The 13,842-nt window shown below is 41.0% G+C and overlaps 1 protein-coding gene across 2 annotated transcripts in view; it reads right to left on the reverse strand.

Annotated features, from left to right (window-relative positions):
- Positions 1–3,895: 3,895 nt before the first annotated feature.
- Positions 3,896–13,842, reverse strand: part of LOC124043428 (thrombospondin-3b-like) — a 33,902-nt gene continuing 23,955 nt past the window's right edge. For both annotated transcript variants that reach the window (XM_046362034.1, XM_046362033.1), the window contains 6 exons: positions 11,608–11,786; positions 11,469–11,517; positions 11,096–11,292; positions 9,229–9,401; positions 5,756–5,895; positions 3,896–5,655 (listed from right to left, as the gene is read on the reverse strand). In XM_046362034.1, the coding sequence (XP_046217990.1) occupies positions 5,600–5,655; positions 5,756–5,895; positions 9,229–9,401; positions 11,096–11,292; positions 11,469–11,517; positions 11,608–11,786 (794 nt within the window). In that variant the 3' untranslated portion in view covers positions 3,896–5,599. The remainder of the gene's footprint in view (positions 5,656–5,755; positions 5,896–9,228; positions 9,402–11,095; positions 11,293–11,468; positions 11,518–11,607; positions 11,787–13,842) is intronic.

Genomic DNA, 13,842 nt, shown 5'->3' on the forward strand with positions numbered 1-13,842 from the left:
TTATTATTGCCATCGAAATGTTAGCTGTTAAGATTAGATCCAACAATAATATTAAGTGATTAGAAAGAACAAAGGTGTCATTGTACGCGGATGAATCATGTTTTCTTTTAAAACCACAATTAGAATCCCTCCACGACCTCATAGAGGATCTAGATACTTTTGCTAACCTTATATTATGTTTTAAAAAATGCTAATGTGTACATTACCGTGTAGTTTACCAATAAAATGGTCTGACTAGGGATGTGGACATACTCAGAATACAAATCCCAAAAGAAAGAAATAATCTCACTCCAATACATTTTTATAGAAAGTTAGCAAAAATAGATAAGATCTTGCTACCATGGAAAGGAAAATACCAGCCTATTTGTGGAAAAATCACCCTGATGAACTCTTTAGTCATATCACAGTTTACCTATTTGCTTATTGTTTTGCCTACCCCTAGTGAACTACTTTTTAAATTATATGAACAAAAATGTTTACATTTTATTTGGAATGGCAAGGCCGACAAAATTTAAATGGCCTATTCATATAACGAATATGAATTTGGAGGGCAGAAATTATTAAATATTAAAGCATTAGCCTATAGTCATACAGAAGTTATACTTAAATCCAAACTGGTTCTCTAGTAAATTGGTAGGAATGTCTCACTCCATGTTCAAGAATGACCTTTACCATTTATTCAGATTACAACTGCTCACTTTCGGTTGTTTCAAAAGGAAATAATCCAGCTAATGAAACGGCTCCACAGACTATTTCTGCTGGTAAACCCTGTTTATTATCTATGCATAGTCACTTTAACTCTACGTACATTTACATATTACCTCAATTACATTTTCTAACCTGTGGCCCGGCAAGTACATTTTTATTTTACCTTTATTTAGCTAGGCAAATTAGTTAATAACAAATTCTTATTTTCAATCACGGCCTAGGAACAGTGGGTTTACTGCCTGTTCAGGGGCAGAACGGCATATTTGTACCTTGTCATCTCGGGGTTTCGAACTTGCAATCTCCGAGTTGCTAGTCCAACGCTCTAACGCACTTCTTTTTCTTAAAACTGCATCGATGGTTAAGGGCTTGTAAATAAGTATTTCACTGTAAGGTCTACTACACCTGTTGGATTCGGCTCATGTGACAAATACAATTTGATTTAATAAAGCATTATACCATTCGGCTTTAAGAAAAGTGTTACTAATATACCCTAGTCCTTCATCGATTCATACAGTATGAGACATGCACCAGGATATGGAAACGGAAGTGTAATGGAATTCTAATCCAAACTGTTACTCTGTAGCTTCGCGTGGGTGATATTGCTGTTTTGCTATGAGAAAAGCGCCCTCTAGTGAGAAACCATAGCATGAATAAAATATTCCGTAAACTACCAAACATGAGACAAACTAATTTGGGGTTGAAGACAAATTTGGTAAACAATCTCAGAATAATGGGTCACACACATAGCTCATTCCTGAAATTGCTTGTAATATCCATTACAAAACGACAGCTGGCTTTGTGCCAATTACATAATGTATGAATAAAGTTTGAAGAGAGGTCGACTGCTGTTGCGGCGGATGTTTATGAGTATGCCAGGTGCTTTCTTTGAAGCAGGAAAACAACTGACTCAAGCAATGTCAATGTTTAAACGCTGGCTTCATAGGTAATACTCATACTGTAAGTTTGACCTATGACTGAATATGAGCCATATTACATAGTTCCAAATAGTTATAGATTCTTAAGTTATAAAACGTATACCTGGGCGTTTACCTACATTCCTTACTTTTTTTCTGTGACTTTATTTAAATGCTGCAAAGTTATGAAGACTTCAAGTGTTACCCTTTTTTCCGGAGACATTAGATTGGATGTCATGACATATATTATACCCAGATAGCGCACATACATCTCGCCGATGTTGTACACATGATACATCGGGAAAATGTTGTATGGAGAATGTTTGCTAACTGGCGAGACGTGGTGGGGACTTACCTGACTATCTGGGTAGTGTGCTAGCTGGGTAGTCAACGGTCGAAATTGGTCAAATTTCATCAAATCATCTGCTTCATTTGACTGGTGTTTGAATTTGAATGTCTGGAGCGTGAATCAGAAGTGCAGAGAAAGTTAATGTTTCCCCTGTCACCACTAAAACTGTGATCACATTGCTCCATCTAGAGGTCAACGTGTGCTGCTATAGTTATTTTCTACGTAAACGCCTGCAGCGTCTTTTTATCCACGCCCGCGGTTGTTCCCTGGGAGAATGAAGCACGCTAGAGACCAAAACATTTCCAAACATACCTTGCATTTTCCCAATTGTGAATATAAAGCTGCATTAAAATATATTTTTAGTGAGCGATTTCAGCCAGACTGACTGACCAGATGGATAGCATCAACATTACATTTACATTTACATTTAAGTCATTTAGCAGACGCTCTTATCCAGAGCGACTTACAAATTGGTGCATTCACCTTATGACATCCAGTGGAACAACCACTTTACAATAGTGCATCTAAATATTTTAAGGGGGGTGAGAAGGATTACTTTATCCTATCCTAGGTATTCCTTAAAGAGGTGGGGTTTCAGTGATAGTTGCATCGTTTTTGGAGGTAATTCAACTGTGAATTATAACAAGTGATATTTATAATAATAATATTTCTATTTTACACCGCTGACTTTTTAAAATTTTACTAGGCAAGTCAGTTAAGATTCGTATTTACAATGGTGACCTAGGAACAGTGGGTTAATTGCGTTGTTCAGGGCCAGAACGACAGACGTTTACCTTGTCAGCTCGGGGATTCGATCTCGCAACCTTTCTGTTGCTAGGTTGAAAAGAAAGAAACGGAGAGGGACCTACCTGAATTTTTTCTATAGAAATTATCGTTTTCATCTCAAAATGGTTTCTGTTTGGAGTAAATGGTTTCAGTTGCAACAGACGAAATGTTTTGCAACAGAGTCTGCGTAATGAATTACACTCCTGGTTATAACATGAATCCTGTGTCCTGATCTTGTCCTCATTCTTTTTGTGCCCACATTTTCAGACTTGTCTACACATGGTGTTAAAATGTATTTTATCCATGCACTGTGTATGCATTGTGACCAGATTTCCCGGCCCTCCTGTAAGACGCACATGCCTGCTGATGCATTAAGTCAGTGGTGCCAGTTGTAAATTAATTTAGAGGGCAGAATAATTATTTAAATGGATTCACTGTCCAGAGCCGACTACACTTGTAAGATATCCAGAGACAAAATGCGTGCATGACTACTGCCTGGCTACCTCCGAAGATGGGCAGGAGGATCAGATCACAATGCATCTTATTTTTTTGCCCCCATTTTCATGATATCCAATTGGTAGTTACAACCTTGTCTCATCCCTGCAACGAGGCGAAGTTTGAGACAGGCATCCTCTGAAACGTGACCTGCCAAGCCGTGCTGCTTCTTAAGCTTCTTAACACACTGCTCGCTTAACCCCGGAAGTCAGCCTTACCAATGTGCTGAAGGATTCCAGCTTTGATCAAAAGTTGGCATTTTAGCTAACCTTAACCCCATTCCTCAACTTAACCTAATTCTCCTAACCTTCTACTTTAATTATCCTAACCTGTTGCATAAGTTCTTCTAACTTGCTACAAACAGTAAAACCTGACGTTAATTTGATCAAAGCTGGATGCCTTCTAGCCATGACCTGATTTCTCCGACTTCTGGGTTAAGCGAGCAGTGTGTTAAGAAGCAGCGTGTCTTTTGTTTCCGAGGAACGAACTCAGCTTGCTTATTCACTCAAAATACCAATTAGTGAAAAAAAAGGCTCAGAATTAGGCTGCTTGTGTAAATGTAGCCAATGAATCTTATGTATATGTTGGGTTGGTGAGATCAGATATTATGGGTTACATACAAACAGACTCAGTAAAAAAGATGGTGGATGGAGATTTGGATGTTTATTACTGTGAAATGTGTTTCTCGCAGGCTTCCACATAGGTCTGTCTCATCTCATTCTTCACAAAAGTCAGTGAGATATACAGTACTTCTCTTGAATTACTTCCATATCTGTAATAGCTATGTATAGCATTATTTCCTTATTGGGCAAAAATAACACACACACCTTTTGTTTTCGATGATCCTCATAGAAAGAACAAGTATAGAATTCATTATAAACTCAGCCTTGTGTTAAACCCGTCATCATGAGAAATATTGTACAATTTAACAGTGGATTCAGTGGTGTGTAATATGACAAGTGTGAGTCTGAAACCTTCATGATGCTCAGTTTAAGTCTAAGATTAGGCTTTTACATTTTTCCAACATATATTCACTACTAAAAAAAACAATGCATTTAATTTTCCATTCTACACATACACTGAGTGTACAAAACATTAGAGCTCTTCAAAAGGTGAGTGGGCATGACAAACAATGCAAGATCTGCAACGCTGCAGGGTTTTTCCACGTTCAACAGTTTCCGTGTGTATCAAGAAAGGTCCACCACCCAAAGGACATCCAGCCAACTTGACACAACTGTGGGAAGCATTGGAGTCAACATGGGCCACATCCCTTTCGATACTTTGTAGAGTCCACGCCCCGACGACTTGAGGCTCTTCTGATTCAATATTAGGAAGGTGTTCCTAATGTTTTGTACACTCAGTGTCATCCTGTACCTTGGGATTTCACAATCTTGATTTCTTAAAAGTATACTGAACAAAAATGAAAATGTAAATGTGAGCATTTCTCCTTTGTCAATATAATTAATCCACTTGATAGATGTGGCATATTAAGAAGCTGATTAAACAGAATGCTCATTACACAGGGACATCTTGTTCTGGGGACAATAAAAGGCCACTCTAAAATGTTCTGTTTTGTCATACAATACAATGCCACAGATGTCTTAAGTTTTGAGGGAGTGTGCAATTGGCATGCTGACTCCAGAAATGTTCAACAGAGCTTTACCCAGAGAATGTCATGTTAATTTCTCTACTATAAACCGTCTCCAACATAATTTTAGAGAATTTGGCAGTACGTCCAACCGGCCTCACAACCGCAGACCACGTGTAACCATGCCTGCCCAAGAGGTCCACATCCGGCTTCTTCACCTGCAGGATCGTCTGAGGAGATGAAGAGTATTTCTGTCCTGTGATAAAGCCTTTTTGTTGGGAAAAACTCATTCTGATTGGCTGGGCCAGGCCCACCCATGGCTGCGCTCATTGCCCAGTAATGTGAAATCCATAAATTAGGGCCTAATTTATATATTTAAATGGACGTATTTCCTTCTATGAACTGTAACTAAGTAAAATCTTTCAAATGGTTGCATTTTGCGTTAACATTTTTGTTCAGTATAGCTTTCATTCTTCATTTTATATAATAATAATAAAAGCTATTATTTTGACATTTTGTATAAAAATAATAATAAAAACTATTATTTTGTCAATCAATCTTTAACTCTTGACTTGGCCAACCTGTAGTCAGGTGTAAGGTTGCTGTGGGGTTAAAGACAGAAAGAGCACCACTGTAAAGTAAATGTACCTTAAAAACACACAAAAGTATGCATGTATATGCGCACACACAGACACACAGGATACAGCGAAGGCACAGGTGATGGAATGTATCTGCACAGATGCTGTGCTAGGCTTAAAGTCACACCCTGATGTGGATCTGCTTGCGGTAGAACTCATAGTCCTCTGGTACAGTATCTGATGGGAAAAATAAATAAAGGTTATAACCAGGAAGCCATAACAATTTCAATTGAATTAATTCAAGAGGTTAAATTCCAATTCAAGAAGGTTGACATACCGTTGCAGCGATAGCCCAGGTTGGACCAGATGATTTGCTCCTGGGAGAAGCAGAAGACGCCCAGCCTCCCGCCCCTCATTGAGGTGTCCACCAGCACGCCCGAGTCTGCCACCAATGTCATGCCTTCATACAGCCTCACTCTGGCATAGATATACACAATGAAAAGCTGTACAGATCGCTCTATCATCTGAATTATATATAGATACTGTATAGCCATAAAGAGCTATAGATCTATCTCCATACAGTAAACAGCTCAATGAAACAGTGAGGAAGGCCCTACTTAATAACCTTCCATCTTCTCTAAATTTGCTGTTGAATTACAGATTTCTGAGTTACCTAACTTTTTCACATGATTGGTTAACTTGATGTTCCTAGGGCCTCCACCGAGCTACTGTATGTATATGTATGTACAGTCGTGGCCAAAAGTTTTGAGAATGACACAGATATTAATTTCCACAAAGTTTGCTGCTTCAGTGTCTTTAGCTATTTTTGTCAGATGTTACTATGGAATGCTGAAGTATAATTACAAGCATTTCATAAGTATCAAAGGCTTTTATTGACAATTACATGAAGTTGATGCAAAGAGTCAATATTTGCAGTGTTGACCCTTGTTTTTCATGACTTAAATGTAAATGTAAGACCTCTGCAATCCACCCTGGCATGCTGTCAATTAACTTCTGGGCCACATCCTGACTGATGGCAGCCCATTCTTGCATAATCAATGTTTGGAGTTTGCAAGAATTTGTGGGGTTTTGTTTGTCCATCCGCGTCTTGAGGATTGACCACAAGTTCACAATGGGATTAACGTCTGGGGAGTTTCCTGGCCATGGACCCAAAATATCAATGTTTTGTTCTCCGAGCCACTTAGTTATCACTTTTGCCTTATGGCAAGGTGCTCCATCATGCTGGAAAAGGCATTGTTCGTCACCAAACTGTTCCTGGACGGTTGGGAGAAGTTGCTCTCGGAGGATGTGTTGGTACCATTCTTTATTCATGGCTGTGTTCTTAGGCAAAATTGTGAGTGAGCCTTGGCTGAGAAGCAACCCCACACATGAATGGTCTCAGGATGCTTTACTGTTGACATGACACAGGACTGATGGTAGCGCTCACCTTGTCTTCTCTGGACAAGCTTTTTCCGGATGCCCCAAACAATCAGAAAGGGGATTAATCAAAGAAAATGACTTTACCCCAGTCCTCAGCAGTCCAATCCCTGTACCTCTTGCAGAATATCAATCTGTCCCTGATGTTTTTGCTGGAGAGAAGTGGCTTCTTTGCTGCCCTTCTTTACAACAGGCCATCCTCCAAAAGTCTTCACCTCACTTTGCGTGCAGGCAGGTGCACTCACGCCTGCCTGCTGCCATTCCTGAGCAAACTCTGTACCTGGTGGTGCCCCGGTCCCGCAACTGAATCAACTTTAGGAGAGGGTCCTGGCGCTTGCTGGACTTTCTTGGGCACCCTGAAGCCTTCTTCACAACAATTGAACTGCTCTCCTTGAATTTCTTGATGATCCGGTTGATTTAGGTGACATTTTACTGGCACAAATATCCTTGCCTGTGAAGCCCTTTTTGTTCAAAGCAATGATGACGGCATGTGTTTCCTTGTAGGTAACCGTGGTTGACAGAGGAAGAACAATGATTCCAAGCACCATCCTCCTTTTGAAGCTTCCAGTCTGTTATTTGAACTCAATCAGCATGACAAAGTGATCTCCAGCCCTGTCCTCGTTAACACCCACACCTGTGTTAACGAGAGATTCACTGACATGATGTCAGCTGGTCCTTTTGTGACAGGACTGAAATGCAGTGGAAATATTTTTGGGGGATTAGGTTCATTTGCATGGCAAAGAGGGACTTTGCAAGTAATTGCAATTTATCTGATCACTCTTCATAACATTCTGGAGTATATGCAAATTGCCATCATACAAACTGAGGCAACAGACTTTGTGAAAATTAATATTTGTGACATTCTCAAAACTTTTGGCCATGACTGTATACAGTCCATTCAGAAAGTATTCAGACCCCTTGACTTTTTCCACGTTTTGTTACGTTATAGAATTATTTCAAAATTGATTAAATTGTTTTTTTTCTCCCGCATCAAACGGGAGACAATGACTATTGTAGCTGGAAACGGCTGATTTTGAATGGATTATCTACATAGGCATCTACAAGGCCCATTATCAGCAACCATCATCCCTCTGTTCCAATGGCACGTTGTGATAGCTAATCCAAGTTGATCATTTTAAAAGGCTAATTAGTCATTAGAAAACCCTTTTGCAATTATGTTCGCACAGCTTTACTAATCTTCCGTGAGTTTTACTTACAATACACACAATACACAAATACTTACTTTCCACCATAATTTTCAAATAAATTCATTAAAAATCCTACAATGTGATTTTCTGGATTTTCTTTTCTCATTTTGTCTGTCATAGTTGAAGTGTACCTATGATGAAAATTACAGGCCTCTCTCATCTTTTTAAGTGGGATAACTTGCACAATTGGTGGCTGACTAAATACTTTTTTGCCCCACTGTGTGTGTATATATATATATATATATATATATGTATATATATATACACTGAACAAAAATATAAACGCAAAATGTTGGTCCCGTGTTTCATGAGCTGAAATAAAATATCCCAGAAATGTTCCATGCGCACAAAAAACATATTTTTCTCAAATTTTGTGCACAATTTTTTTTACATCCCTGTTAGTGAGCATTTCTCTTTTGCCAAGATAATCCAGCTGACATGTGTGGCATATCAATAAGCTGATTAAACAGCATGATCATTACCCAGGTGCACCTTGTGCCGGAGACAATAAAATGCCACTTAAAATTTGCAGTTTTGTCATACAACACAATGCCACCGATGTCACCGATGTTTCAAGTTTTAAGGGAGCGTGCAATTGTCATGCTGACTGCAGGAATGTCCACCAGAGCTGTTGACAGAATAGATAGTTAATTTCTATACCATAAACTGCCTCCAATGTCATTTTAGAGAATTTGGCAGTACGTCCAACCAGCCTCACAACAGCAGACCTCGCGTAACCACGCCAGCCCAGGACCTCCACATCCGGCTTCTTCAACTGTGGGATCGTGGGAGAGCTCTCTCTCAGATGAGGTCTGCTGGGGGGAAGCCCTTTTGTGGGGGAAAACTCATTCTGATGGACTGGGCAAAGCTACCCAGTGGGTAGGCCTGGCTGCACTCCTGCCCAGTCATGTGAAATCCATAGATTAGGACCTGATGCATTTATTTCAATTGACTGACTTCTTTGAAATTGTTGCATGTTGCATTTATGTTTTTGTTCAGTATATATACTTTTTGGGTTGTGTCAAATGTGTATATTTATAGGTCTCTAGATCTCAAAATGTTTTCCCTGTTAAAATAAAGGTTAAATACAAATAATACATTGGCAGAAGAATACAACTAGGAGTAGAGCATTTGTGGCTGTAATGCCCTTTGACTTTTTGCTCACTTGATGTAGCCCATCTGCGGGCGGTGGCTGAGGTGCCAGCGGTAGGATGTCTTGTCCCTCCAGCCCACATTCCGGGGGTCCTTCCACAGCAGGGTGACCTCGCCCGGGGTGTCGCCCGTGTGCCACAGGGCATTCCGGAGGTACTCGCCTGGACCCGTACGTGACTTCACTGCCTGTAGAGAGAAGCGAGTAAAGTCAAGTGTGTGGCTGGGGTAATCTAATATCTACTACATTTGGAGTTGAGGCACGTAGCTGGAACTACCCAACTGGATTTTTTATTTTTCACCTTTATTTAACCAGGTAGGCTAGTTGAGAACAAGTTCTCATTTACAACTGCGACCTGGCCAAGATAAAGCATAGCAGTGTGAACAGACAACACAGAGTTACACATGGAGTAAACAATTAACAAGTCAATAACACAGTAGAAAAAAAGGGGAGTCTATATACAATGTGTGCAAAAGGCATGAGGAGGTAGGGGAATAATTACAATATTGCAGATTAACACTGGAGTGATAAATGATCAGATGATCATGTACAGGTAGAGATATTGGTGTGCAAAAGAGCAGAAAAGTAAATAAATAAAAACTGTGGGGATGAGGTAGGTGAAAATGGGTGGGCTATTTACCAATAGATTATGTACAGCTGCAGCGATCGGTTAGCTGCTCAGATAGCTGATGTTTGAAGTTGGTGAGGGAGATAAAAGTCTCCAACTTCAGCGATTTTTGCAATTCGTTCCATTCACAGGCAGCAGAGTACTGGAACGAAAGGCGGCCAAATGAGGTGTTGGCTTTAGGGATGATCAGTGAGATACACCTGCTGGAGCGCGTGCTACGGATGGGTGTTGCCATCGTGACCAGTGAACTGAGATAAGGCGGAGCTTTACCTAGCATGGACTTGTAGATGACCTGGAGCCAGTGGGTCTGGCGACGAATATGTAGCGTGGGCCAGCCGACTAGAGCATACAAGTCGCAGTGGTGGGTAGTATAAGTTGCTTTAGTGACAAAACGGATGGCACTGTGATAACCTGCATCCAGTTTGCTGAGTAGAGTGTTGGAAGCGATTTTGTAGATGACATCGCCGAAGTCGAGGATCGGTAGGATAGTCAGTTTTACTAGGGTAAGCTTGGCAGCGTGAGTGAAGGAGGCTTTGTTGCGGAATAGAAAGCCGACTCTTGATTTGATTTTCGATTGGAGATGTTTGATATGGGTCTGGAAGGAGAGTTTGCAGTCTAGCCAGACACCTAGGTACTTATAGGTGTCCACATATTCAAGGTCGGAACCATCCAGTGTGGTGATGCAAGTCGGGCATGCGGGTGCAGGCAGCGATCGGTTGAAAAGCATGCATTTGGTTTTACTAGCGTTTAAGAGCAGTTGGAGGCCACGGAAGGAGTGTTGTATGGCATTGAAGCTCGTTTGGAGGTTAGATAGCACAGTGTCCAATGACGGGCCGAAAGTATATAGAATGGTGTCGTCTGCGTAGAGGTGGATCAGGGAATCGCCCGCAGCAAGAGCAACATCATTGATATATACAGAGAAAAGAGTCGGCCCGAGAATTGAACCCTGTGGCACCCCCATAGAGACTGCCAGAGGACCGGACAGCATGCCCTCAGATTTGACACACTGAACTCTGTCTGCAAAGTAATTGGTGAACCAGGCAAGGCAGTCATCCGAAAAACCGAGGCTACTGAGTCTGCCGATAAGAATCTGGTGATTGACAGAGTCGAAAGCCTTGGCAAGGTCGATGAAGTGGGATGTGGACTCCTATTGACACAAGACTACTTTGAAGGTCTAAAACATCTGACAAACTTCTGATGTTTGAGTGTAATGTCCCTTTAAAGTCAACTGGTGCAGTTTACTGTGTGCCCCACCTTTAGTTGCAGGCCTGGCTGGGCCATGGCCCTAAAAGGCAGCGACTGCCAGTAGGTCTGCTCCGTCTGTTTCCACATGACCACGTAGAAGCTGGACGAGTCCTGGTAACCGAAGATGAAGCCCACGTAGTCATCGTCTGTGGCCGTGTTGATGTGGAATGTCCCTTCAAAGTCTACCCCGTTAAAGGCTGTGTAGCCTGGTGGGGATCGGGTTGAGGGAGAGAGAGAGAGCGAGATACTTGACTTTTCATGCTCTTTTTTTGAGAGATTTTCACGTAAAAAGGAGAGAAAGTGGGATAAAGAGGGGTGGGGTCAGAGGAAGACAAACAGAAAGATACACCACAGAGTGGCAGAAGGAGGTTTACAAACTTACCTATGGCCAAACCAGGGTCACTGTTCATGGTTTGAACAATTTCCATACCCTAAAAATACATTTCAGAACAATACAAAATTAATTGAAGTACATACAATATAATGTTTGTTTTCTACATGGGAATATTCCAAATGGTCACCCGATTAAGCACAATCCACTTGGGTTTGATTTGGGCATCGCCCTCCGGGTCCAGGATGACCGTCTGATAGTTTCTGAAGTCGGTCATTGTGACTTCAGCGCTTTCTGGACACACGTCAATCAAGTCTATCACGGAGTCGTTGTCAAAGTCATTCTCGCACATGTCACCAATGCCATTTCCTGATTGGATAAGGGGGACACAAAAATACACAAACATACACCACTCAGAGAACACAGATGGGGTGGGGAGTATAGCGGAAATAGGTTACTGTAGTATGACATACAGTATAGGTTAGGACAAACATAGGTGGCCCGTGGTAGTTTGCCAGCAGTCCAATAAAATGTCAAACCATTTAAAACAGAATACGAAATTCTACTCTAACTTTAATTTCCAGTAAAAAGTGCTACCCCTCTGTGTGTGTCTGAAAAGTTACAGATTGGGCCTTTAAATCCTAGTCACCTTCTCACGTGTGAGTTTCAACTATCTCGAACAGTCGCCCCAGTGTGAGTCTCTTTATGCACGCGATGTCAGAATATACTTACTCACTGTTCCAAAATGTGATTCAAACCAAGCCACGCTGCCTGCTAATTATCTATAGGCTATGTTTCAACTAGTCAATTCACATATAAGTAGTCCATTTCACTGTTGCGGACAATTTACGTTTGAGGCTTTACCGAGCAGGACATACTTCTCTCTTCAATGAAAGCCCAAGCACAAACTTTTTCCTCCCTGGCACATTTTCCAGCTTCCTTCACTACTAATAATAACTTTGACATGTGTACATTCCTATCAAAGTAAATGCCTTGTTACGCTATCATTATAGTTTCTGTATATCGTGTTGTCGGTTCTAATGTAGAACACCGTATGTATGGAGCATAATGTATTAACTGTTTTATTCACGTTTTCAAGTACTGGTGACAAATCATGCATTCCGGTTCTTGCATAGATTATAATGGACACATATGAAGTGTGTAAAATACTTTTTTGAAGGATGTAATTATTATGATGAGCTAATGCTAAGCTATTTGCCAGCTACAGTTGAAGTCGGAAGTTTACATACACCTTAGCCAAATACGTTTTCCACAATTCCTGACATTTAATCCTAGTAAAAATTCCCTGTCTTCATCAGTTAGGATCACCACTTTATTTTAATAATGTGACATGTCAGAATAAAGGTAGAGAGAATAATTTATTTCAGCTTTTATTTCTTTCATCACATTCCCAGTGAGTCAGAAGTTTGCATACACTCAATTAGTATTTGGTAGCATTGCTTTTAAATTGTTTAACTTGGGTCAAACTTTTTGGGTAGCCTTCCACAAGCTCCCCACAATAAGTTGGGTGAATTTTGGCCCATTCCACCTGACAGAGCTGGTGTAACTGAGCCAGGTTTGTAAGGCCTCCTTGCTCGCACACGCTTTTTCAGTTCTGCCCACAAATTGTCTATGGGATTGAGGTCAGGGCTTTGTGGTGGCCACTCCAATACCTTGACTTTGTTGTCCTTAAGCCATTTTGCCACAACTTTGGAAGTATGCTTGGGGTCATTGTCCATTCGGAAGACCCATTTGCGACCAAGCTTTAACTTCCTGACTGATGTCTCGAGATGTTGCTTCAATATATCTACATAATTTTCTTTCCTCATGATGCCATCTATTTTGTGAAGTGCACCACCCCCATGCTTCACAGTTGGGATGGTGTTCTTTTGCTTGCAAGCCTCCCCCTTTTTCCTCCAAACATAACAATGGTCATTATGGCCAAACAGTTGTATTTTTGTTTCATCAGACCAGAGGACATTTCTCCAAAAAGTATGATCTTTGTCCTCAAAGGGAGTTGCAAACTGTAGTCTGGCTTTTTTACGGCGGTTTTGGAGCAGTGGCTTCTTCCTAGTTGAGCGGCCTTTCAAGTTATGTCGATATAGGACTAATTTTTACTGTGGATATTGATACTTTTGTACCTGTTTCCTCCAGCATCTTCACAAGGTCCTTTGCTGCTGTACTGGGATTGATTTGCACTTTTCGCACCAAAGTACATTCATCTCTAGAAGACAGAACGCGTCTCCTTCCTGAGCGATATGAGAGCTGCGTGGTCCCATGGTGTTTATACTTGCGTACTATTGTTTGTACAGATGAACGTGGTACCTTCAGGCGTTTGGAAATTGCTCCCAAGGATGAACCGGACTTGTGGAGGTCTACAATTGTCTTTCTGAGGTCTTGGCTGATTTATTTTGATTTTCCCATG

This window comes from Oncorhynchus gorbuscha, linkage group LG09 (genome assembly GCF_021184085.1).
Source record: "Oncorhynchus gorbuscha isolate QuinsamMale2020 ecotype Even-year linkage group LG09, OgorEven_v1.0, whole genome shotgun sequence".
Classification (NCBI taxonomy): Eukaryota; Metazoa; Chordata; class Actinopteri; order Salmoniformes; family Salmonidae; genus Oncorhynchus; species Oncorhynchus gorbuscha.